Source organism: Callithrix jacchus, chromosome 14 (assembly GCF_049354715.1).
Source record: "Callithrix jacchus isolate 240 chromosome 14, calJac240_pri, whole genome shotgun sequence".
NCBI classification, from domain to species: Eukaryota; Metazoa; Chordata; class Mammalia; order Primates; family Cebidae; genus Callithrix; species Callithrix jacchus.
Genome location: NC_133515.1, coordinates 83,817,790 through 83,845,066, shown reverse-complemented (window position 1 = coordinate 83,845,066; position 27,277 = coordinate 83,817,790). Strand labels below are relative to the sequence as shown.

Sequence of the window (27,277 nt, the reverse complement as noted above, 5' to 3'; positions counted from 1 at the left end):
GACGGGGTTTCTACATGTTAGTCAGGCTGGTCTCAAACTCCTGACCTCAGGTGATCTGCCCACTTTGGTCTCCCAAAGTGCTAGGATTACAGGCGTGAGCCACTGTACCTGGCCAGAGTGGCCACTGTTGACACAGGAGACGTGGCAATGGTACTTCCCTGTATGAAAATGAGGCTTGAAGGAAGGTTGCTTGCCTTTCTTCAGCAGAGGTGTTTTGTGAAACAAAACAAAACCCTGATTCCCTGAAGCAGAATAAAGACAAAGAAACTGAAATATCTGGAAATAAAACCACAAGAGTCAAGAAATGGGCAGCTCAGGGGCCCCGGGCAGTGAGGTGGGACCAGCAGATAAGCTTGGGTGGAGTATCTGGAAGCTGCTGCTGTTTACAGCCTCTGTCCGCTCCCTCTCCAAAAGGCACCAGGTCCCAGTGCTGGTCACTGTTTAACGAAGGTGGAGCCTGCCCTTACCTGGTACAATATTTATAAGGAAAATCCAGAGGGCAGGAGCAAGCAGACACCAGCACTGCTCTCTCTCCCAGACGCTGTGCTCTCCTCTGCCAGTCTCCTCCACCACTCTCCATCCTGAGAGCCTGTGGAAGCTGCCCTGTCTCTCCTCCTCCATCAGATACCCCTGTCTAGGAAACAGGTAAGGGGTGCGTGGTCATCTCCCAGAGCTGTGGACCAAGGCAATCCTCTAAACATTAGTGAGGATGTACAGTTCTCTAGAGAGCTTCATGATGTCAAGTCTGAGTTCCCACCTACGGAGGTGTACATTCAGTAGCTCTGAAAATGGGATGTTTCTGATGCAAGTGGTCCAAGTGTATGCTTTAAGAAAAACTAGGGCAAAGGGTGAGTTAATTATCCAAGAGAAATGAATCGTAATTTTGCATAGTTCGTGCAAAGAGTATATTTCTTAATCATTCTGTCACCTTTGATTTCTGCTCATTCTCAGTTGCGACCTTGAGGACTGTGTTCACTATAAGGGACATGCTGATGACGGGAATCATGTCTTCTTTGTTCACTGATGTGTAGTTTCTGATACATAGTAGGTGCTTAATAAACATTCGCTGAAAGGAAGAGTGGGCCCCAGGACCTTTGTTTTCTAATCATCTTGCTTATTAGCTGTAGGAATGAAGTTGAAAACTCTGGGTTAATCACAAAAGACAGATCATTACAACTTCAGAGATTCAGAAGGTTCCTATATGCTTCTAGCAGTGTTGTGGTCACACACGTGTCTCTGTAACTGCTAAAGTTGAGTAATCTTTGAGATGTGACGCTGTTCTCAGGGAGACAGTTCCAGCTGCTCAGCTTGGACCCAAGTTAACCAGATAGAATAAGCGCAGATATTTTTCCTCTATAGTTACAGTTGGGTCCTTAACTACCGACTGCCCCATTTGTCCTGGGTTACAAACACAACTTTGCTTACCCCCAAGTGGCAATAACTAGATCTTCAATCAGATTATTTTCTTGAATTGTCTCACCTTTGTACCCAGCTTGATATAAGTGGTGGTTTTTTTTTGACAGTTAGAGGAGTGGCGGCTGCAGGAAGGCTTACTTATTAGTAGATTGGTTGATGGAAATGTGATAATCTACCAACTGTGTAATAGGCAAAAGGTATATGTAGCATGAGTTCATTATCTCAATTTGTAGATGGAAAAAGTGAGGAACCGGTGAGTGACTTGCTGCTAAAATTCATACCAGTTGCAAATGACAGAGCTAGAGTTCTGCTGTGCCTGATAGGTACCCTGTCTTGTCCCCTAGTTATTGGGTTGTATTCAGTTACCTTCTTAAAAGAACGCTTAGAAGGAAAGGTGCTATAAAGAAATGGACACATTAGGCCAGGCACTGTGGCTCATACCTGTCATCTCAACATTTTGGGAGGCCGAGGTGGATGGATTGCTCGAGCCCAGGAGTTCAAGACCAGCCTGGGCAACATGGTGAAACCCTGTCTCTACAAAAAAAATGTAAAAATTTGGGGGCTGGGAAAAAGATTAGCTATGCGGGGTGGTGCACACCTGTAGTCCCAGCTATTGGGGGCAGGAGGGATGATCGCTTGAGCGAGGTTGAGGCTGCAGTGAGCTAGGATCATGCCACTGTACTACAGCCTGAGCGACAGAGTAAGACACTGTATTGAAAAAAAAAAAAAAAGGCCAACCTACTGGCCTTGAGGTACACTCTGTCAAGCATTGTGCTTGATACTTCCATACGTTGAGCTGTGTGATTTGGGGCATGTTCCTTAACCTCTTAGGGTCTCAGTTTTCTCATCACTAAAACATGGTAGCAACAGTAATCTGCCTCAAAAGGTCATTGAAAGGATCAAATGAGATGGTGTATGGAAAGCACTTAGCAGTACTCGAACATATGGCAAGTGCTCACAATGTTTTTGTCATCATTGTTGTTGTTTTTTTTAGCTTGGCTTCTCTATAAAACAAAGCCCCAGGCAAAGCTTAAGTGTGACTGTACCTACTTGGTAGGCAAGACACCAGGGGAATGAGAGTCAGGGAAGTGGGAAATGAGAGGAAAAAAGGGGAAGCAGTGAGGGATGATGTGACATCCACCTGGCTTCTCTTCACAAAGAGGCAAGGCCAGCCACTTGGCCAAAGCAGGGTCCCTCTGGACTGGCGTTGCAGATGCACTGTGCCTTGTAAAAGTCTATCCAAGTGAGGGTGGAGAGGACCTTTATATGGTGGCTCACTCTGTCTCCTCTCTTCTTGTTCAAAGCTTGCCCTATGGGGAGTTAACTGCCCTGCACTTCCAGTTTGTTTCTTCTGACCCCCTTGGCAGCCACTGGGAAAACTAGATCTAATTGCTAGAGGCTCAGCACCTCATATGAGTCCAGAAGCGGTCAGAAGAACCACTTCCTTGGCTAGAGTAGAAAAGGGACCAAGAATCCTAGAGACAGGTTGAGGCTAAGAGAACCTGAGACAGCACCTAAGAAAGGTTTAATAAAGACCAAAACATCGTTATTCATATCTGCTGAACACCGTGTATAGCACTAATGTTCCTGCCTATACGTCACCTCTTTCTCCCACGAGAAAACCACAAAGGGGACCCTGGATGGGCTGGTCCATCCCATCTCTCCTCAATGTTTGGAAGAAGTCAGGTTGAGGGCATCCTAACTCTCAGAACTGTCCATGGTGGAGCATGCCACTGATAGCAAGAAAGTCCACAGCCTTGCAAAAGACCAGAGCAGAATCAAGAGGAGGTATTGATTTTCTACCAAACTTGGGGCTCCATCTTTTGAACAAGTGCTTCCTAAAGCGTGGTGTACCTAGAACACTAATTTTGGGGGCTGTTGCTAGGGACTCCTTGATATAAAGCATTTACGATCAAATATTTGGATGAACGTTGCCTCCTACTCTTCCCTCCTCAGAGAATCGTAATTCATGTTTACTAAAAAAGGCTCAGAGAAGGCCAAAACAAACCAGTTGCACTGAATCCACCAGAGCTTCCCATACTGAACTCCAGTCGGAAATGCAGCTTTGGACCATGTGTCTGTGGACCTGGTCTCTTTTGTCTTGATTCCTAAATTCTCAGGGGACTCTTCTCCACTGTGCACTGCTTTTGTTTTGCATAAACCCTTTGAAGAAAAAATTCTGCAATATAAGGGAAGGCTGTGTGGTGTATGAGAAGCTTACCAATCTGCAAAGCTGATTCTCCCAGGAAACAACTAGGAAAGCTCAGCCAGGCCTTGTTTCTGCATCTTAATAATAAAGAGAGGTGAACAAGGCAATCCCCAAGGGGTCTCCCAGCCTCCTGTAATCCATGATACTCATGTTGCAAGGCAGCTAAAGGTCACCTAGTCTACCTTTTGCATTGCCTCAGGGACAAACTATTTAGTGAATAAAGAGATCCAAATTTTTAAGACATGTTATAGGGGTATGAAGTGAAGGTTTGACCACCACTGCCCTCTCTGGTGAATTGAACATGAAATGGGGATGTGTACCATGTCCCAGGATAGTGGCTGGGACAATGAGTTGCCTCTAAGGATGTGGGCTGGAGGACAGCCAGGGATCTGGGGTCAACATCCTCAGTTCAGCCAAATAAGTCCCGAGGGACCTTTAAAACTGGGAGTACCCGGGAGGTTTACTTCCTTTTCCTCTGAAAGAATGGGCCCTCGGTCAGCACTCTGCCCTCTGATCTCCACTGCTCAGCCATGTCCACCTCCCATGCCTGTGGATCAGGTCTGATCAGCACTTCCCGTGCAGCTGAGGACTGAGCCAGACCCCATCCCAGCCTACAGACTAGAGACAGAGAGTGGCGTTGTCTCCATCAGAATCACACACCTGCCTTCAGGAGAGGCACCCAGTGGCCCACTAGAGGCCATTGGTTCCCAATGGCCTGAAGACGAAGAGCTGATGAAGAGATGACAGGAACCTTTGCCCCACCCCGTTCTCCTCACCAAACATTCTGCCTTCTCCCCGGTCTAATCCTTAACCAGACGTGGCTGTCAACCAGCTGAACTATATATACCATTAATCCCCATATCAGAAAGCTCTAGCTTTCTTGCAGGAACTTAAGATACTGTCAGATGGCATGACCCTGGCAGAAGATGAGGGCAGAGGCTTTCTGCAGGGGCTGGTTCCTGGGACTCCAGCCAGCAAGCCACCCCAAGCATGTTCCATCAACCTGGGGCTGCCCTTAGCCAGTGCTGTCATCCCCTCGGACTTGTCCTCAAACGCTCTTCTCTCTGAGCCAGGTCATCTTCCCAGGTGGAGGGACTCCCCACAGCTACCTGCCTGTTCTGGAACATAGCTCAGGCAGCAAGAGAGGAGGAGGTCTCCTGGGATCTCGTCCCCCTCTCTTCTCAGGCAGAGGCTCCCAGGCCTGTCCCCTCTGCCCAGGTCCTGTCCTTCCCACCATCTCCCCAATGGGACCTGTACTAGCTGGTGTTTAGGCCTTTTCTGCTCCTCTCTCTTTCCTTCTTGCCCTTAGTCTTTGCCTTTGGAAGCTCTGGCTCTCCCAGCTTTCTTTTCTTTCTTCTTTTTTTATTTTTTATTTTTTTTTATTTTTGAGATGGAGTCTCACACTGTTGCCCAGGATGAAGTGCAGTGGCGCCATCTCGGCTCACTGCAACCTCTACCTCCCAGGTTCAAGCGATTCTCCTGCCTCAGCCTCCCAAGTAGCTGGGATTACAGGCATGTGCCACCACACCCAGCTAATTTTTTGTATTTTTAGTAGAGACAGGGTTTCACAATGTTGGCCAGGCTGGTCTCAAATGCCTAACCACATGATCCACCTGCCTCGGCCTCCCTAAGTGCTGGAATTATAGGCGTGAGCCATAGCACCTGGCTGCCCTCCCAGCTTTCTTAGGGCTAGAGAGGGAAAGAATGACAGAAGGAACATGGGAAACCTCAGAGGCCTAACCACCACCCTCCCCAGCCTGCCTTTCTCTGCTTCACTCACTCAGACACACATTTACATTCTTATTAAGACAAACACACACACACACACACACACACACACTAAGCTCCTTTTCCATGTTGCCTTTAGACATATTTCATATAGAAAGCTCTTGTTTTTTTAAAACTTTTCTCCTCCCACTGGTCCATACTCTGATTCCCGAGATCAGACCCCATGTGCTTGGATGGAGGCTTGTTCCAGAAGAAGTTCAGCCTAGGCCTTCCTGGGGACCTTCATCATATGCCTCAGAGCTCCTGGTCAGAAAAGGGAATGGCTGCCTTGGCCAATGTGCTTGGCCACTGGTGCTACTGGATCTGTCTCCAACCCTCTGCCACCTTCCACCAGAGCTTCCACACCAGGGCACAGCCCACTCACCTCTGCAGCCTCCACGGGTCAGGCCTGAGAGACCCAGAATGGCCAGGCGCACACTGGAATGCCCAGGTACCTGGGCCAGAGGCCCAACAGCTGACTCCACTGCCCTTTCTCTCCCCGCCATGTTGTGGCTAGAGGCAGCACGGGGGGGTGGTGGGCTTTAAAGAGCTCCACCTGGGAGTCACAGCAACTGCACTCCCTGTTTTTCAGCCATGCGTTGAGAATTCACATCCGAGGGATAAGAAAGCAGGGTGATATTTGGACACAGTTCCGGCATCATGGATGCTGGGCCGGCGTGAGAATCCCTTCTCCTGTTGAACTGTGTCCTCCCTGCGTCCTGGCCATCTCAGTCCTCAAGCTGTCTTCCTCAGTCTCCGTCCCTGCTGACTAACTGTTCCCCACTCCCCTTCTGTCTCCTGGCCACTCCCTGACTTTCTCTTGGTGTGGTTGCTCTGCCCTGGCCTCTGTCTCATCCATTTTTAATCTTTGTCCACTTAAATGAAAAAGCCTAAGAAGATAGGCCCAGGGAAATCCTTTAAGAATAAATGAATTATATAAATGTGGCCTCAACTTCCAAAGAAACTTAAAAGAGAGAGAGAGAGAGAAAGAGAAAGAGAGAGAAAGGAAAAAGACCTAAACCTAACCTTCTGTGATTCAAGGCTTTGGGAAGTGAGCAGGCCTGGAGCTTCGGGTCTGCCTGGCGTACTGGTCTGAACAGTGGCTCTCAAGACCCTGCATTTTAACTTGGCACATGGCAGACCCCAACTTCCTAAGTCCACCGAATTTGTATTTGTTTCAGAAAAAATTTGAACTGGCTCAATGGGAAGGGTATCTCTTCTTCAAGCATGAAAAAAAATCCATACCCAGAAATCTAAGCACAGATTAAATATTACAGTGTTTCTGAGACTTGTACCATTTTAGATCCCAGAAAAAAGAATGCTCTACCTTGTTCTTAAAATATAGCTGAGTCTACTCAACCCTATCATAATTGAATGACACCTATCAAATATCTCTGGGGAGGGGAAAGGAGGAGCTTTCCATGCAAAGACAGGTTTCAGTTTTTTGAGTGTTGGCATGAGCCTAAACTCAGTTGAAAGGAATAATACTTTCTGTGGGTTCCTATTTTATTGTCTAACAATATCATTGAGGCTACATAAGAACCTATAGTTTCAGTTCCAGAAATACGGAATGTTACAGTGGAAAAGCACTTGAAAGAGCGAGACCAGGCTTCTTAGTGATCCAAGTGGGGAGATGAAGGCTAGGGAAGGCAACGAGGTGCCCAAGACCCATAGAGTTTAATGGAGCTGCACAGACGCTTTCTGCCAGGCAAACCTTCTCTTGGTGACCCCCAGGGCCTCCAGAGAAGGACCCATCAGTGGAGTTCTCTGAGCTCCCTTGCACCATGATTCAAGAAGAGGCTGGGTCCACACAGCAAGGGCAGTAGGGAGAGAAGAGGCTGGGGTTGCCCTGCCTGTGGAACCTCAGAAAGTCGCTTCTGCTTTCTGCCTCTCTTGTGCCAAACTGTTGATCTCCTTGGCAGTCAGCCCCAGTGCTGAACCCAGAGTCGCTGGCAGGCAATAGAGAGGTCTATTCTGAGCATTTACTTCCCTGGCACCTGTTCCAGGTCTAGATGTAGCTTTCTATGTCTGAAGACATGAGAGAGGCTTCTTTCATTTTATTCGTGGTCTCTTCCATGGGCCTTGGTGGGTCAGAGATTATCTCAGAGGATGAGAAACACTAGCTTTCCTGCACCCCTCTCAGCCCTGATTAGGCAGAAAGTAGGATGCCCTTGGCAGGGACAGAGGCATGCTTTACTCACAGGCCAGATCACCCCAGATTTGAAGCTGGGGTGGGACGGGAGTCAAGTCCAAGCATTGCCCAAACTTCTCCTGTTCACCTTGGGCCCCAGTTTCCCCTTCTGCAAAGTGGGCCCTGCACAGTCTTCCTCTGAGGTCTGACTTTCTGGGGACCACTAATCCCACAGTGGTCTTCGGGCCACACAGGTGTGGAAACTCATTGAAATGATTCTAAAGTGCAGAGTTGTTCACGGACAGCGCTGGTCTGGTGGTTAAGTTCAGTCTTCATAACCTGATGTTTAAGTTCATTCTCACACTTACACCATCTCCTATAAGCTCTCTTTGAGAAATAGTCACATGTTCTCCCAACTTGCTGTAGATTTGTATATACACAAAAATTTCTGTCTTCTTCTCTCTCTCTCTCCCACCCGTCTCTCTTCCCCCTCCTTCCTTTTCCCCCCTCTCTGTTTTCCTTTCTCCTTCCTTCTACTCTCTTTCCTTGTTCTCTTCTCTCTCTCTGCTTCAGTCTCTCTCCCCAAAGCCCTGAGGTATGCCAACGTGGTATATAGCTGAAAGTGGTTTGCACGTTTTGTTTTTCCACTAGAGAGCAGTTAAGTGCCTTATTTTCTCCACTCGGATACCTAAATTATTCTCGATGTGTTAAACAGTGTAATTAAACACACACATACACACACAAGTCGCAGGCCCCTTCCCCCACCCTTCCTTGTTCCTTGTCAGCAGAGAGTGTCAGCCCCAGCCTTCAAGCTCTGTTAGTTTTAATTTGAGTTGTGGAATTAGTAATGGGTTTTGCTGGAACACTGTTGTGGGAAATAGATTGCTCCTCGTGCAGGGTTTGGGCACCATTTCAAATGGGTATTTGTTAAGGGGAAAACCGTCCCTTGTCGTGTTCTGCTACATTACATCAGATTTATTTCCATTGTTCTGAAAAACACCAGCCAGGAGAGGGCTACATGCAGTACTCCTGGGCAGGGAACCATTGAATGCAGCTTCCTGTTTCTTAGCTGACTGAAAACACAAAATGCAAACAAAATTACTCTTTGTTGCTGGGATATGCTAGGAGCATCCTGCAGTCAGGGACACCAGGGCAAACTGTCACTGGGGTGGGGAGGTGGTCCCATCACCGACAAAAAGTTGCTGAGTGGTTTGGTGGGCAAAATAAGATGCTGAAGAAAAGCAGAGAGAGCCCAGCAGATTGAAGTTGGAAGGGATCCACCCAATTCAAGGTCTCTTCTGGGCCCCCCGTATAGAGTCATCCAGCCCCTGCTCAACCATTTCCACCTAAGAGTACTCACACCCTTCCTTGTTCAGTGGTAATTCATGTATTAGCAGTTCTCTTCTTCAGTAACATCCAATAAGGTTGCATGTGAATATTTACATTAAATGTAAATGATTTGAAACTGAATAAAAATTAAAATCCAGTCCCTGAATTACACTAGCCATATTCCAAGTGTCTAATAGCTACGTGTTGCCAGTGTGGTCGCTGTATTAGACAGCACAGATAAAGAACACTTCCATCATTGCACAAAGTCTAATCAAAATCACTCTTCCCCCACTATCTGATTCCTTCCACCATCTGAACTGCACAGATCACATGTTCTTCCTTTGCTTTCATATCCTTTCTGCTGGACATGTGCTTGGCCTCAGGGACTCCTGGCCATCACGTAGGACAGGGTAAGCAGCAGAGGAAAAAGACCCCTGGGACAAAATAGAGGCTGTGGGACACTGGCCCAGCTGGTGATGGTGACAGACAGCATGGTCTATGGCATGGCAGGCAGGTGGAGGTGGTGACAGTCTCAACACATGGAAAGAACACAACTGTGAAACCTGGAGAAACCTGAGGTTGGGAGTTCAGAGGTGACTGGCTGGTGCCTGGCATGCCCACCACCTGGTATAGGGTTGAAGTCACTGAGCTCAAGTTCAGGGCCAGGCAGGACACTCAAGGAGTTGCTAGTAGAGTAATGGACACAAGCTTTTACTATGTGCCATGCCAATCCCTTTACAAGAATCTTCTTATTTAATATCTGTATGCTGCTATGAGGCTGGATTTATTACCTCCACCTCCAGTCCACTTTATAAGTAAGGAAAGAAAGCTCAGAGATACTAAGAGTATTGGTCAAGATTGTTGGGTTAGTAAGTGACAGCTGGATTCAAACCCAAGTTTCAACCTGATTCTACACACCTGCGACCACCATTCCATGCTGCCTCTTTTTTCTTTTTTCTGAAGACACAAGGCAGAGATCAATTTTCTGAACTGGAACATAACCTTGGCAGTCAAGGAGACTTAGGGGTTGGGAGTCCAGTTGTGGGGCCACCTCTGGCCCCACATATCCGTTGTCTTACAGCAGGTTTATTCTGGAGGGAGGGGGACCAGGGCTGCAGGGGCTGAGTCTGAGGGTCACTATAGCCCCTCAGTCTGCCTTCCTTCCAATAAGCATCTGTAGATCTCCAACTCTTCCTCCGAGGAAGGGATTTCCAGGTTTTCTAATTAGCTGGATTGCCTCCAGCCAAATATGAAAATTTGCCACCTCTTTCAGGTGGATAAAACTCCATGCCAGGAGCCCATGCTTGCAAGCAGAGGGCTTGCCTCCCTGCCAGGCACCCTTATGTTACTCAAACACTCATTTTCAGATACCATTGAGAGCACCAATGAGCCTCTTGGAATGTAGCCCTAGAGCTGAACACAGATGTCCATGTGGGGTCAAGAGTGACTTTGTACAGGGTACTGGGGCTAGTCCACCCTAGAGCAGTGCCTTACTGCCACTGAAGCTGTTCAGAGCCTGTCAAGTCTTTCATAGGTTCGTCTCATTTTAAATAGGAAGTCAAGTGAGGCATACAAAATATTTTCAAAATGAAATTTAGCCAAGATAGATTCTGCTATTTACTTGCATAGTTAACTTTTTCAATGTAAAGACACGTTTGCAATTTTCTTAGTTAATTTCATCTTCTTGGTTTTGAAGTCACTTAGAATTTTGATTCTGCTTTCTGCTTGGTGAATTGTTCTTGATTTCCACTATTAAAAATGATGAAAGAGTTTAAAAGGATTTTCATTTTTATTTCAACATCTTCTGTTAGGACTAAGATAAAAATGTGGACTAGGACAGGACATGGGACAGAGCTGTGACTGTTACAGTGCAATTATTCTTGTCTTTTCCACAGCCATTCATCCCTAATCTCTGGGATAAACCATGAATTCTGTTTACTACACTGTATTCTACTTTACTATGCTACATTGCACTGTACTACAATACTATGTGATATATAACCTACTGATATATAGTCTACATGCGGGGAATAGGCGGAGATTTTATCAAATACTTTTTTTAAATCAAGATATATATATATATATATATATATATCTTGATTTAATTATATATATATATATATATATATAATTCTCTTCCTTCAAAGTGGGACTCTATTCTGGGGAAGAAAGGAAAAGGGAGGGAAAATTAAGTAATTGGCTTTGGCAAAGCTATATTTGCTAATATGGATACCAGCTTTATTTCCTAAGTACGCAAAGTATTTCTTTGCAAGTCTATTTCAGAATTTTGATATATATGTGAGACTTCTTAAAAATACTATTATAGTGGTATAAAAAATTTTTAAATCTGTTTTTTAGAAGAATGTGTTCATTATAATTTTTCTATTTTAAAAACAGAGTCTCTTACAAAGTTTCCTAGATTAAATTTCCATAAGAATTAATATTGGCTCAAATTATAAAAATTAGACTTATAAGCAAATATTAGTAATACATTTGTATTAGTGTAAAGAATGTTGTTCATCAAAAGATACTGTAAAGAAGTGAAGAAGATAAGCCACAAACTGGGAGAAAGTATTTACAAGACATATAACCAACAGAAGACAAATATCCAGAGTGAGTAGGGAATTCCTACAAATCAATAAGAAAAAGACAACCTAATAGACAAATGGGCACAAGATATGAATATTTATTCCTCAAGAGAGGGAACATGAATGGAGAATAAACATATTGAGAGATGCTCAATCTTACCAGTAATCAGGGAAACAATTAAGACCACGAGGAGTTGCCATTTACTCCCACGAGATGGGTACAAATAAATAGCCTGCCAATACCAAGAGTTAGTGAGGATATATAGCAATGAGAACTCTTTTACACTGCTGGTGAAGTTATAAATTGGCACAACGCTGGAAAATAATTTGGCATACTTAATGAAGTTGAGTATATGCATTCCCTAAACCCAGAAATTCTACTCCTTGTAATACAAACTAGAGAAACTCTTGCATGTTTATCAGGAGATACGTACGATAACATTTATAGCATAATTTTTCATTAAAACAAAGAGAAGAACATTAAATGTCCATTGCGAGAAGTGCAAATAAATCATAAGATAACATACAGCAATGAAATAAATGAAACCTCACTACTTTTTAACCATGGAGTGCAGGGAGAAGCAAGTTATTGAAGACTATATAAGCTATATACAGTGTTTAATTTTTGAAACAACTCTACTTAGAATATATAAAAACCATATATTTAAGCTATAAACTTTGATGAGTTTTGACATGTGTACACATGTGAAATCATCACCATGCTCAAAATAGAAAATATTTCTATCACTCCCAAAAGTTTTCTCATAACCCATTTCTCCCTCTACCCCCATTTCTGAGCAACCACTGAACTTCTTTCTGTCACGGTACATTAGTTTGCATTTCTAGGATTTTACGTAAGTCATATAATATGTATTCTACTTTGACTGGCTTTCACATAGCATAATGATTTTAGAGATTTATTCATGTTGCATGTATCAATAGTTTATTTCTTTTTATTGCTGAGTAGTACTTTATTTTATGGGTGCATCACAATTTCTTTATTCATTCACTTTTTCTGGACATTGGATTGTTTCCAACTTTTGGTTATTAAATATAAGTCTGTTTTAATTATGCACAAGTCTTTGTATGAACATAAGTTTTCATTTTTCTTGGGTAAATTCCTAGGACTGGAATGGCTGGATCATTTTGTAGGTGTATGTTGTAACATTTTAGGAAAATACCACAGTTTTCTAATGTAGTCATAACAATTTACATATCTGCTGAAAGTATGTGGAAGTTCCAGTTTTCCCTCTCCTCCTAAACAGTATAATTGGTCCCTTTGAATTTTAGGCTGTTAGAAAATGGCCTATAGTGAGCTCTCCTTGTGATATTAATTTGCATTTCACTGATAACTTATGATATGGAACATCTTTTCATGTTGGGTTAGTGCCTGTTTTTATATATTCTTTGGTGTTTTGTCTGTTCAGATCTTTGGGCCATGTCAATGGATTTTTTTTTCGTATTATTGGTTTGTAAGATTTCTTTATGTGTTGTGGATTCAAGTCCTTTGTCTAATATATGTGCTACAAATATTTTCACCTTGTCTGAAATGTGCATTTTTGTTTTCTTAATGGTATGTTTTAAGCTTTTGATGAAGTCTAATTTATCAATTTTCTTATTATGGTTCATATTTTTTGTATTCTATCAAAAACACTTTTACTTACCCCAAGTTTGCAAACGTTTTCTTCTGAAAGTGTTATAATTTAAGTTTTACCTTTAGGTCTATGATCATTTTGGCTGGGTTTTTGTGTATGGTGTGAAGTAAGATCCATGTTTGTTTGTACTTTTCCCATATAGAAATCCTGTTGATCCAGCACCATTTTTAGGAGGGGAGGGGTAAGGGAAGACTTCTTTCTCTCATTGAATTAACCTTGAAAACTTTCTCAAATTAATAGGCCATGTATGTGTTGATTTATTCTAGATTCTCTACCTTTCTCCATTGATCTATTTGTCTATATTTTTGCGAGTATAGTAGCTTTATAACATGTATTAAAGTTGGGTTGGTAAGTCCTTCAGTTTTTTCTTCTTTTTAAAAATTTCTTTGGTTATTTTAGATTCTTTCCATTTAGATGTAAATCTTAGAATCTGCTTATCAATTTCTAACAAAAAAAAAAAGTGCATGCTAGAATTTTGGTTGGGATTGTATTGAACCTATAGATAAATTTAGAAAAAACTGCCATCTTGGCAGTATTGAGCCTTCCAATAAATGAACCAGAAATATCTCTCCATTTATTTAGTTCTTTTTAATTTTTCTCAGCGATGTTTTACACTTTTTTATGTAGATATCTTTAATGTATTTAGTTAGGTTTTTTTTCTCAAGTATTTTGTATTTTGGATGTTGCTATCTCCTATTCTTTCTTGCTATCATATAATAATTCAATTTTTTAAATATTAACCTTGTGGCCGGGGGCAGTGGCTCACGCCTGTAATCCCAGCACTTTGGGAGGCCAAGGCAGGTGGATCACGAGGTCAAGAGATCGAGACCATCCTGGTCAACGTGGTGAAACCCCGTCTCTACTAAAAATACAAAAAATTAGCTGGGCATGGTGGCACGTGCCTGTAATCCCAGCTACTCAGGAGGCTGAGGCAGGAGAATTGCCTGAACCCAGGAGGCGGAGGTTGCGGTGAGCCGAGATAACGCCATTGCACTCCAGCCTGGGTAAAAAAAGAGAAACTCTGTCTCAAAAAAAAAAAAAAAAATTAACCTTGTATATTGTGATGTTACTAAATTTAAGCATTAGTTCAGGTAGTTGTTTTCTAGATTTCCTACAATCAAAATGCCAAAATAGGACCAGTTCTCTCCTTGTTTCTGATTTTTTTACCTTGAATTTTCTTGTTGCATTGGCTAGGACCTTCATGACGGTGGTAAATAGAACTATGACAGTGGGCATTCTTGCCTTGATTCCGATCTTAAAGGGAAGAAAATGCACTTTCCGTCATTAAATACGATGTTAGCTGTAAATTTTTCAACAGATACCCTTCTAAGGATGTTACCTTCTATTTCTAGTATTCTAAGAGTTTTTATAATAAATTATGTCTTTGTAGCTTTTTACTGTGGTAGATTGCAAGTGGATTTTAAAACATATAAATCAACCTAACACTCCTGGAATAAACCCAACTTGGTTATGATGTGATATCTCTTCTTTTTTTTTTTTTTTACATTATTGGATTTGATTTTCTAAAATTTTAAGGCTCTTTGTTTCTCTATTTATGAGGATATTGGTCTGCAATTCTTTTTCACGAAGAAGATTTCTTTATGAGGTTTTGTTTTTAGTATTTTGCTGAACTGATAAAAATACATTCAGCAATATTTCCTTTCTCTAATTTTTGAGGAATTTCATGTAAGATTAGTGGTATCTGAGCCTGGGGCTTTCTTCTGGATAAAACTTTTGATAGTAAATTCAATTTCTTTACTATATATGGCATTATTCAGATAGTCTGTTTCTTCTTGTGTCAACTTTGATAAATTGTATTTTTCAAGAAAGTGATTCATTGTATGTAACTTAGCAGATTTGTTGGCATTGGGTTGTTAATGGTATTCTTCTATTAACCCTTCCATGTCTATATGATGTGTGGTGACAACCCCTTTATCAAATGTTAATATTGGCGATTTATGTTTTCCCTCTTTCACTCCTGCTAAAGTTGACTAGGGGTTTATCAATATGGTTGATCTTTCCAAAGAGGCAGATTTTTGCTTTTCTCATTTTATCTGTTGTCTGTCTTCTGTTTTATTAATTTCTGCTCTTCTCTGTCTTCTGTTTTATTAATTTCTGCTCTTGTCTTTCTTATTTACATCCTTCTACTTATGTCAGGTCTTCTTAATTCTCTTAGGATATTATCTTTGATTCATAACTTATTTAAAAGTGTGTTTAATTCCAGATATTTGAGATTGACATAAATATACCATTATTGAATTCCATCTGTGAATTTTCACATAGAGGAAAAGCACATAGTTTGGGGGGAAAAGAGAAACTGGGACAATAAATGCTCTTATCCTATTTCTGGGTGAATATAATTTAGGTCATTTATCTGTATATTACTATAACTATTTCTGAGAGAGAGAAATACAAGCAGGTTAGGACAAGATTAGAGTCAGATAAATAAATAATAATATATTTTCATAAAATATTTCATGGTTTAAATCTCCTTCCATATATTTTCTTGTTTGATTTTTCAACAAAGTATCACTGTGCCCATTTGACAGATGAAGAAACTGAGGTGCTTAGTGTGTATGGGACAGAATGGGAACTTGAGTCAGGTTGTTCTGAAGTCGCTTAATTCTTGTGCATCTTTTCCATGAAATGTTAATAAAAGCTCTTCAATGAAAGGACTTACTGGTTGTATGTGGGAAACACTAGAAGCAAACTTAAGTTTCTTTATCCAAGGACTTCTTGGAGCTTTTTGTGAATTTCCATAAAGACTATTCAGTATCAGATATTTTCCAAAATAATTTGACCTCATAATTTGTTATTTGTGGAGTGTTTCATGAAGCAACTGCTTCATAGGACACATTCAAGAATTGCTGATATGTAACATTTAATCTGCTGACATTCAGGAGATTTTATTGAATACCTACCCTGTGCCAGGCCTCGTGCTAGGTGCTGGCAGAGCAAGATGTTGCTAAGACATATTGGTATGACTCAGCGGTATCTAAGACATTTCTCCCATTAAGGAGCCCTCATCATTTTTCCATTAATTCAAATAATGTTTACATACTTATCACTGTTGCTGCTCTGCTATTTTTTCCTGTGTCTGCTGGCATCCTCTGTCTATTCTCTGAGGACCTTACCAACATGACCCAATTCACGTTTAATCTGCACACTCCCTGAAATACGCAGCTAGGGCTAGGAGAGTTGTTGTACCAGGCTGGGGTTAGTCACTGCCATGGCCTGAATTGTACCACCCCACACACAAAATCATATGAAACCCTAACCCTCAACATGATTGTACCTAGAGATAAGGTCTTTGGGAGGCAATTAAGCTTAAAAGAGATAATAACAATGGGGCCTAATCTGCTGAAACCATGATCTTATAAGAAGAAGAAGAGGGGCCGGGCGCGGTGGCTCAAGCCTGTAATCCCAGCACTTTGGGAGGCCGAGGCGGGTGGATCATGAGGTCAACAGATCGATACCATCCTGGTCAACATGGTGAAACCGCGTCTCTACTAAAAATACAAAAAATTAGCTGGGCACAGTGGCACGTGCCTGTAATCCCAGCTACTCAGGAGGCTGAGGCAGGAGAATTGCCTGAACCCAGGAGGCAGAGGTAGTGGTGAGCCAAGATTGTGCCATTGCACTCCAGCCTGGGTAACAAGAGCGAAACTCCATCTCAAAAAAAAAAAAATAAGAAGAAGAGGAAGAGGAAAAGATCTCTTCCCCACCCTCCACCACATACTGGCACTCTGATCTCTGATTTCCAGCCTCCACAACTATGAGAAATAAACCCTGTTGTTAACCTATGTATGCCTGGTGTTCCATTATTGGAATGCTAAGCATTGGGAGTTATTTATATCCTGCTCAAGGTCACTGCCAAAGTCTGATTGCAAAAATTCAAAAAATTGCAACCTCAGGCATAAATGAGGTTAAGCCCTGCAGTCTGTGGTGTTTTGCTGTGGCAGCCTGAGCTCACTAAGTCACCCAACTCAGCAGAGGACACAGGGAAGCTCGTTTGATAGACACCAAGGGGAGCCAAAGAGGCTGCTGCTTGCTTCTCAGCCTAATTCTGAGCCTGACTCCTGAGCTCACACAGCTTCTCACATGAAGAACTTGATATCAATTATTTTTGTCATGTTTCTAGCTCCTCGTGTCATGTTTCTAGCTCCTCGTGTGTGTCTTTTCTTGCAACAACCAAGAGCTCCCCCAGCAGCAAAATAAACTTTATCTTGAATATTAGGTAGGCTTTTCATCAGTTTTGTTTCCCCTTAAATTAGTAATTTCTCCTGCCTTTGGCTACCCTGAAAAGTGAGACTAATGAGGTAGAGAAGAGAGCAAAGAAACAGCTCTCCCAAAAGTGACAGCAGGAAAATCAGGTGGTCTCTTCTGCTGTGTGCAAAAGTGAAATGTCAGATGCTGTGGGCTCTTCCTGAGAATGTGAGCCTACAGGCTGTTCCCTGGTGAAGCCATGAGCAGCTCAGAGAGAAAGAAGAACTGTCTGTGTGGAGGTGGAATAAGCTTCCCCTGTTCCCCTGCCTTCTTCTCCCTTCCCCATCAAGAGTCTCCTCCCAGAGCAGCCCACCTCCTCCAGCAGCAGACCTTCCCTTCCCCAGGGCCTGGGCAGCCCATGCAGTGAGTGCAGAGCAGTAACAGAGTCCAGGGCCCATGTCTGACTACCCACCCTGCCCCTCACCCTGCAGGCCCCTCTGAGCCTAGCCTGTCCTGGGTATGAGCAAGTCCTTGTCTCAGACAGTGCTGGACCTCTGCACAGTCCTTTCCTGCTGAGAATAGCAATGATCGTCATTCTAATAACCACCATGTATTGACTGCTTTCTATTTACCAGTCACTGTGCTGAGTGTCCATCAGCCTGGTTTCATCTGAGTCTCACAACAACCCTATGACGTGTGTAATAGAATCATCATCTCTATTTCACAGATGAGGCAAGTGAATCTTACAATGGGAATTCCTAGAGTCTGGTCAGTTCCCTACCCAGTAGTGGACAGTGGGGCCCCTCCAGATGGGCTGGAAACCAATCCCCACATGTAAGACCTTTATATGATTCCAACGGAGAAATGAAGCAACATTCTTTAGAAATTCATTTTTTACATGCAATTAAGGGCTACTTACAGGCAATCCCATAATTGTATTATTAAGGCTAACTACAATTTGGTTTTCATAAGCCAAAATGAGCTCATTGCTAGAGTTTATCACACATTATAATTCAATGTTTTCCTAAGAGGTAGGAGGCTTGGCAGTCACTGTTCCTGAGCACACAGAGAACTGGTAGACCCGTGATTTTCACAACTCTTCATTACCAAGTGCCATTGCCTTGGTAGACCCGTGATTTTCACAACTCTTCATTACCAAGTGCCATTGCCTTGGTAGACCCGTGATTTTCACAACTCTTCATTACCAAGTGCCATTGCCTTGGTAGACCCGTGATTTTCACAACTCTTCATTACCAAGTGCCATTGCCTTGGTAGACCCGTGATTTTCACAACTCTTCATTACCAAGTGCCATTGCCTTGGTAGACCCGTGATTTTCACAACTCTTCATTACCAAGTGCCATTGCCTTGGTAGACCCGTGATTTTCACAACTCTTCATTACCAAGTGCCATTGCCTTTTGTCTTGAATTGACAATCAATCTCTATCACTGTTTTCTTACTCTGGAATGATACCTTGCCATTTTAGTTTTATCACTACTTAATTTGTTGTGGGTCTTCTTTTCAACCCTGCTGTGAGTGGTGAGGCATACTGAATATTTTGTGCCATGATTCTCCAAGAACTTGATTGAAGAAATGGACCCGTACATTAGGTTAAACCAAACGGAACGGTCTGGGAATGAGGATGCTTGAATCCTAGTTCAGGCTCGCTGGCCGTGCCACCAGGGACAGCGCGGACTTGTAAAGGGTGGTATATCGGATTGCCTTTCTGGGGCTCATATCTGATGATGCAAAGGACTAGGCTCATCCTTGAAGGTATCCCTTTTTCTCATCAGCAGCAAAGGACCTTGGAAGTCTTCTAAGGAGAGTCATGGCATATAATCAGGAGCCTTCAGCAGAGACTCCCATCATCAAGTTCCGCAACCAAGACTTTACCACATTGTGGAATCACTGTCTGAGCACAGGCCAGATGTTTGAAGATGAGACATTTCCTGCAGCAGATTCTTCCATAGGCCAGAAGCTGTTGAAGAGCAAAGTCGTCTCCAGCATGCTATGGAAGCGGCCACAGGTGAGTGAGCCCCACAGGGGCATACTCAGCTCCAGGGTCCTTCGAGCTGCCTGTCATGGCACCTTCAGACAAAAGGAGGCTTGGAGTCATGGAGCCTAGAGTCTGGGCCAAACCAAACTAGAAGGAGAATGAAATTCACCACGTCCCTCTGCTCCACTGTTGTTGCTACTCAGCCGGTTGGGAAGATGCTATAGCAGGAACCAGGAACCCAGACTCCTGAGTTCTAAGCCAGTTCTAACACTAAGTACATCACTAAATTTAAATGCTTCAGTTTTTCATCTGAGAAATGGGAAACCATAGGTTTCCCATTGTGAAGATTGTGGTTGTTGCTCTTTGGAGTCTCCTCCACCCCTTAATTGAACCCCCATCTATTGCTCTGTCACCCTCTCTTCTCTTTGGGTATCTGTATCTTTATATTCTTTTCTCCTTTCTTGTTAGAATTTGCTCAAAGGGAAGATATCGGGTCAGCTGTTTACAGTATAGGATTAATTAAAATAATCACCTCCCTCTCTGTTTTATATTCACATTCTCCATCTTAGAGTGGCTTGTCCACCTGTAAGAGAATTTTAGACATCAACTGTAAAATTAGGGAGATATTGCAGGGCAACATTCAGACCATCCTGACTCTGCAACCCCAGTAGACAGCCACTAGCTCTACCTTGCAGCCAGGTGAGCCCTGCTGGGTGTTCTAGAACTATCTCAATTTTAGGGCATGACAATGCCACAGAAAATTTCTCAACTGACTCATTCTGCTAATCTCATCAGCACTACTGTTGATGCAAAGCCTCTGGATAAGGACCACTCTACCTGGCTGCCCAAACCTCTATTCATGATTCTGCAGGTTGCCAGCATAACCTAGAATGAGAGAAAATGATATAATGTCTAGTAAGCTAATCATTGAAATATCTGCAACAATTATTGAGCACTGATTAAATGCCAAGCATTGTCCAAACACTTCCCATAAAGCCAAGATAGGTTATAGAGTAAAGGTATTTTCTAATGATGGCTATTAAGAGGCTGTGAGGTCCCCTAACATATTTGTCTGGTCTGTGGATATCTAATTCAGTTCCGCTGAATGTGGGAGGGAGAAATGAAGACATCAGGCTCTGGGAGGCAACACCTCTTGCTCTACGTGGGGGCAGATTTGAAGCTTTGGTGAAGGGAAGGGTTAGCAGGGATCATGTAGGGTTTGGGATGCTGCTTAGAGAAAAATGGGGTGTTTCAGCCTTCTAGGGTCCTCTTATCAGCCATTGGCAATAAGTCCTCAACAATGACTCTCTTCTTCTGTCCTTTACCTCCTAAGGAGAGCTGAAGCAGAGAATTCTATTTAAAGGAGTTCCAAAGGGTCATTTTTTCCCCTTTGCTATTTTCAGAAGCTGAGATTATTTTTTAAAATGGTGGGATTTTTTTCTCCCAAGATGCTGAGCAATAGATGTGAGACCATATTTATAGTGTTTAAGAATATATGACACTTCTCTTGAGAAAGGGTTGAGAGATTCTAATTATCTGATTCTCACGGCAACTCAATTTGTGATGTCTTTTGGGGGCAGGGAGAAACTGAGGCAAACAGAAGTGAAATTACAAAGAATAATTCCAGGAACCCAAAATAGAGGCAATCAGGGGCCGAATCTGTTTTTCTCATTACTACCCTCCTCATCTAAAAGTTTACCTGAGCTCTGCCAGCAGGCTGGGTGATGGGAAGGTAATTTTCATCCTGACATTTTTTTTTAATGTCATATTTCTTTGTCTTTCTTATCACAACTGGCAAGGCTTACCTTTGTATTGTACTTTCCAGAGCTTTCCATGTGTCTTCTCATACTTTGTCTCCTTTGTTTTCTCCTAATTTTATAGAAAAGAAAACTGACATTCAGACAGGTGATGTGACATGCCAAGGTGACATAATTAGCAAGGGAAGGATCCAGAATTTAAATGAAGATTCCTTCCACCTGCTGCACTTTTCCTCCCACTGACTGAAGTGCCTAATAGGGACTCTTAGAATTTGGATGAACAAGTACATGAGTGAATGGATGAATGAAGAACTTTACCTACGGGTGTCTGATACATGTTTCAAGTTCATATGTATGAGAAAGAAACCTTGAGTCGACCTATTTTCCAAGTAGAACAGTAGAGGAGCCAATGTACTCACCCCTTCGACACTGTGATGTCCTTGACCCACACTATGCAGCTGTGACTACAGAGAGCACTGGAAGAGAAATCATGCCAGCCTGGCCCAATCCCAGTAGTGATGGCCACAACCCACAGAGTGCTGACCATATGGCAGACCTGGCTTTAGGGGTTTTGACTTGTCAATCCTCACAGTAACTCTATGATGAGGTACTATTATTAGCCTCATTTTGCAGATGAGAAGCAGAATCAGATATTAGGGGGACCTGCCCAAAGTCATATAGTTAGATGATAGTGGAGCTGAAATTTGAACTCAGGAGCCTGATTCCAAGACCTGAGCTCCTAACACCATGCTGCATGGCCCCAGAAGGCCTTATCATAAGCTCATGTCCTATTCTGGGCTCCTGCCTGTTACTTAGTAACGTTTTTTGCACCATTAGAATCTTCTACCTCATGTGAGTAAACAGGAATCAATCTCTCTCTAAAGTCAATCTCTCTGTGTATGTTCTGCCCTTTTTTCCATTTTTAGAGATAAAATGATACATGTACCACATCTGATTACTCTAAGGACTAAATGAGTACAATATTAGAACAGTGTCTAACACAGTGTAAACACTAGGTAAACACTAGTTATTGTCACTGTGATTAATTTGGGAGCATGTCCTAAGGTAGCAGCCTCAGGGGCAATTCCCTGGGATTTTTGGGCTTTCACAGTCCTGCCTTCTCAGCTTCAGCCCTTGGTCAGTGTCAGAAAACTCTTACCGGGAAAAATGTGGGTCAGAGGAAAGTATTGAGGGGCTGAAGGTAGGCTGGCAGGGGGTATAGGAAATGCCTTTCTTCTCTTGTTCTGCTTTCTTTCTTTCTTTTTTTTTTTTTTTTGACAGAGTCTGGTTCTGTCACCCAGGCTGGATTAAGTGGCACAATCTCAGCTCACTGCAACCTCCACCTCTTGGATTCAAGTGATTCTCTTGCCTCAGCCTCCCAAGTAGCTATGATTATAAGAATGAGCCACCATGCCTGGGTAATTTTTTGTATTTTAGTAGAGACAGAATTTCACCATGTTTGCCAGGCCAGTCTTGAACTCCTGACCTCAAGTGAGCCACCCACCTTGTCTTCCCAAAGTGCTGAGATTACAGGCATGAGCCACCACACCCGATCTCATGTTCTGCTTTTTATCACTATTTTTAGAAGGTTGACTCCCAAGCTATAGCTTGCTGAGTGCCTGTCCAGAGAGATCTGACCTCAACTATATAATGGCTGAGGTAGCACCAAGGTGCTTTAGGCCATCTCCACATTCTAGGTTTCTCCAGACAGTGAGAAAGCTCCTCCTATAGGCAACTGGTAAACCACCAGGGACATCATTCTGTCCTGAGTTTTCATCCCAGCTTGGCAGGTTCAGCACTAGCCCAAGAGTCAGGGGCATGAGAAGCAAGCTTAGTTTTCTATGCCTGGTGCAGAAAAGTTGTTTTGTATCCTATACCTTCCTCTGTCTCTCTTCCCCACCATCTTACTTACCTTTTCCTTCCTCTAGCTCTTGTCCTCCTTTCCTGTAACAATTCACCCAATAATCTAATCCATTTGCTACTAAAACGTTTTCTGAAGTAGAACGAAGCCCCGTTTGCATCTTGCTTCATTCTGTTTCCAAGCCCTCTCCCTCCCCTAGTCAGGCTCTGTAACAGCCTATGACAGTGCCCTGTGCAAATGGCACTGAGAGGACCCGACTCCTCATCAGTCTCAATGCTTCCTACAACCCCAGTCTCAGCAAGGGACAGGGCTAAGGATTACACTTACATATGGGGTATCTATGTGATATTTCCCTGAGCTAAATTTGGTACTTAGAGTGACTCTTTTTTAGGATAATTTTTACTTCATGGATAATTTATCAAGCATGTACATGTGTGAAGTATTATACTAAGCACTTTACATGCAATCTTTCATTTACTTACCCTCACAGTCCTGTGAGGTAGGTAATATTACCATCCTCATTAAATTGATCAGCACCATCCATTAGAACATTCTGTGATGATAGAAATGTTCTTCCTGCACTGTTTAATACAGTAGCCACTAATCACATGTGGCTATTGAGCACTTGAAATGTGACCGATGCAACTGAGGGATTTAAATTTCATTGAATTTAAATTAACTTAAATGTAAGTATCCTCATATGGCTCAAGGCTACCCTATTGGGCAGTACACAATGGTAGGCCGTAGCTCTTCACAACAATCACCAATGTATGTCAGACAAACAGACTGAAATTTCATCTTTGTACCCATTTTGTAGTAAAAAACATTTTACTTCTCAACTGAAAAATGGGCTGTGTGCCCAAAACACGTTGTTTAACAGGTGTTCAAAGCTCGGCACAGCCCCATTGTGGCTTCCTGCCTATGGCCATCCTAGAATGAGGCACTGCCTATCCAGGCGACACCTCTCTTTCCATGCAGCCAGAGCGGTTTCTGAAAGGATCATTTAACTAAAAACAATTCACCTTGGGACCAAAATGTGTTCTTCAGGAAAGGAAGAGGTTAATAAAGTAGAGTTATAAGTGTGGGTTAGGTTATGAAAACATTCTGTGAGGCAATCAGTAACAAAACATAGCAGAAAGTGACCCTGCCAACAGCCAAGTGTCATTCAGCCAAAGAACTTTGATACGAATAAATCAAAGCCCTCTAGCAAAAATAGAAAAGGGAGTGACGCTGCCACCCATCCCAGACTGAACTCTGGCCACCGTGTGAAAGGGCCAAATACCAAGATGCTAGATGCGGGCTCTCTCATCTAAGAGCAGCCTGCCTTGTTGAGGTTGTGGAAGTCTTTAGAGAGAATGCAGGAATATGCCAAGTGCGGTCACACGGAAGACATTATTTCTTACCATATTTCTCTGCCTACCTCTGGAGACAATTAGGGAGAGCAGCTGGCTTGGGACCACATCAGAGAGGGTATTTTCTAAGATTCCAGAAGTCCTTGCACTGCAGGAGCTCTGGCATACCTAAAATAACAGAGATTACCCCAAAACTTTGCCTAGAGAAAGATCTCTACAGTCCAGAATTAAGTACGTTCCTAAGATTACTTAGCTTGACTACTGCTACTGGCTTCTGTATTACTCAGAGTTCTCCAGAGAAGAATCATTAATATATATCCTGCTGACATGTTTATTGCTAGTAAATATATCAAAAATATCATATATATATATATATATGTACCAGTGTGTATATCTTATTGATATCTTGACGTATATCCTAACAGATATCCTACTGATATATTTATGATGAGAGATTTGCTAGTAGGGATTGGCTCACATACTTACAGAGGCTGAGAAGTCTCACAATGTGCCACCTGCAATTGGAGACCCAGCAAAGCCCGTGATGTAGTTAAATCTGAGTGGGAGGCCAGAGAACCAGGGGAATGGATGATGTAATTCCCTCTCCAAAGACAGGAAACGACTAATGTCTCAGCTCAAGGAGTCAGGCAGAGAAAGGGCAAATTCTCCCTTTCTTTATCGTTTGTTCTATTGAGGCCCTGAATAGACTGGATGGTGCCCACCCACCCTGGAAACGTAATCTGCTTTGCTAAATCCACCAATTCAAATGTTAATGTCATGCAGAAGCACCTTCATGGACATGCCCAGAAATAGTGTTTAGCCAAGTATCTCGGCACTCAGCGATCCAGTTGGGATGGTATATAAAATTAACTATCTCAGCTTCCTTCTGTACTAATAACGTTTCAGAGCCCTCAAAGGCCAAGTCCATCTCACAGGAGCCAAAAACATAAAGTTGAGAAGATGCTGACTGCTGGTGTGGTCAGAGTGAAGAACAGGACACTGTGGAGGCGGATACCTGATTCAGAGCCTGTTTCCTGTGTGACAAATCACTTACCTTCTCTGAACCTGCTCCCTGGCCCTGGCCGGGCTTCAGAATCCCCTGAGAAGCTATGCAAATCCTATGTTTCCGAATGACCTATAAAATTAAAGTTGTGGGAGGCAGGGCACAGCAGCCTCCCTGTCTGTGAAGCTGCTGGGTGATTCACAATTGGCTGGAGACTGCCCATGGCTGGCAGTTCAGCCTGAATCTAATCTAGGTTCTCATCACACCAACTTCACCACTGCCCCGATGTGCCTGGGCCATCTGGTAACAGGTGGCCTGCCCAGAGTCAGCACATTCCCATTCTCCCAGCCATCTTTACCTGTTTCCTAATGGGCCTTGTCTCAGGAAGTCAGCCTGGCAGACTAGAATGCTCTGGGTACCATCTCCATCCCTTCCTACCATCTCTCTTTTTGGATTATCAGTCACAGCTCTAAAGTCCAGGGTCTGGGAGGAACAAGAAGCTTAGAGAACGGGAGACATAGAAGCTGCTTTGTGCCCACCGTTGATGTGAATGATTCCTGTGTTTTCCCATAAACTTGAAGTTGACTATTGACTTGTGGTTTGAGATCATCGCCATTTAAATTTTATCACATCAAAGTATCTTTCTGTTCCTAAGTAGCTAAAGTTTTGTTTTTAATTTTAACTTTTATTATTCTAGTAAATCATAAAAAGTTGTGTATTTATCAAATAGCCTTCATAGCATTTATTGAAAGGATACAAATTTTTCTCCATTTGGCCCATGTAAGTGCTACTTCATATTATTAGATGTCTTCTATGATACCATCCTTGCATTCTGTATTTTCTACAGCAAATCCTTTATCATGATAACAAATTATCCAAAATCAGTCTGGTATGGATAGATGCTTTCTCTCAGGTTGGGCATCAAGTCTATGCTGGCTTCTCAATGGTATCAGGATTCTTTTTTAATTTTTTATTTTTACACTGAAACTGTAAGAGAGTGGAATTGTCTATTCTCTGAAAGTTTGAGGGAACTCAGAAGAAAAATTGCATGTACCTGTAAGCCTTTACAGGGCATTTGGGTGATACCTTTGATAACTTTAAAATACTATTCCAAAGCTTTTAGTCTTCTTAGCTTATTTGCTAACATGAGTCCATTTTAGCCAAATTAATTTTTGTCAGAAAATCATCAGATTTTTCATTGATTGGCATAGAATTCTACATCATGATTTTATATTTCTAAAGTCCTATTTCTTTTCTTTTTTTTTCTTTTTTGAGACAGAGTCTCACTCTGTCGCCAGGCACCATGCTGGAGTGCCGGGGTGTAACCTCGGCTCACAGCAACCTCCACTTCCCGGGTTCAAGCAATTCTCCTGCCTCAGCCTCCCAAGCAGCTGGGATTACAGGCACATGCCACCACACCCAGCTAATTTTTGCGTTTTTTAGTAGAAACGGGGTTTTACCATGTTGGCCAGGATGGTCTCGATCTCTTGACCTCATGATCTGCCGGCCTCAGCCTCCCAAAGTGCTGGGATTACAGGCGAGAGCCGCCACGCCCGGCCCTAAAGCCCTATTTTAATTCTATTTTTATTTCGGTTTCTCTATCATATTTGCCAAAGGTTGGGTCTGTGTAACCCTCCCCCAAATATTAGGTTGGTACAAAAGTAATTGCAATTTTTGCCATTACTTTCAATGTCAAAAACCATTATTAGCCATTACTTTCAAGGGCAAATAATAGAACAATTTATTTATTTATCTTGCTGTTATTCTGGTTTACAATTCACAAATTGTTCTTTTCAGTTCTTCGTCCTATTTTTCTGAAGCTCTTTTTGTCTTTTTCTTTTTAAGATCTGTGAATTGACTGCTTAATTCATGTTTTTATTCCATCTCGTTTAAGAATGAATGCACTGAGGCTATGGGTTTGTCTCAGTATAGCCTTTTTAACTTTGCAAATATTGCAAAGAAGGGGATCAATATTTATTGAACATGTGCTATGTCAGACACTGTACTA

At 42.7% G+C, this 27,277-nt stretch overlaps 1 protein-coding gene across 2 annotated transcripts in view; it reads left to right on the top strand.

Annotated features, from left to right (window-relative positions):
* Positions 1-507: 507 nt before the first annotated feature.
* The window catches only part of CAPN13 (calpain 13), an 83,746-nt gene continuing 56,976 nt past the window's right edge, over positions 508-27,277 (top strand). The window contains exons 1-2 of one of the 2 annotated variants that reach the window (XM_008980924.5): positions 508-645; positions 19,097-19,326. In XM_008980924.5, coding sequence (XP_008979172.2) covers positions 19,129-19,326 — 198 coding nt within the window. In that variant the 5' untranslated portion in view covers positions 508-645; positions 19,097-19,128. Of the gene's footprint in view, positions 646-19,093; positions 19,327-27,277 lie in introns of both variants that reach the window. The other variant, XM_008980925.5, reaches the window with a different exon arrangement.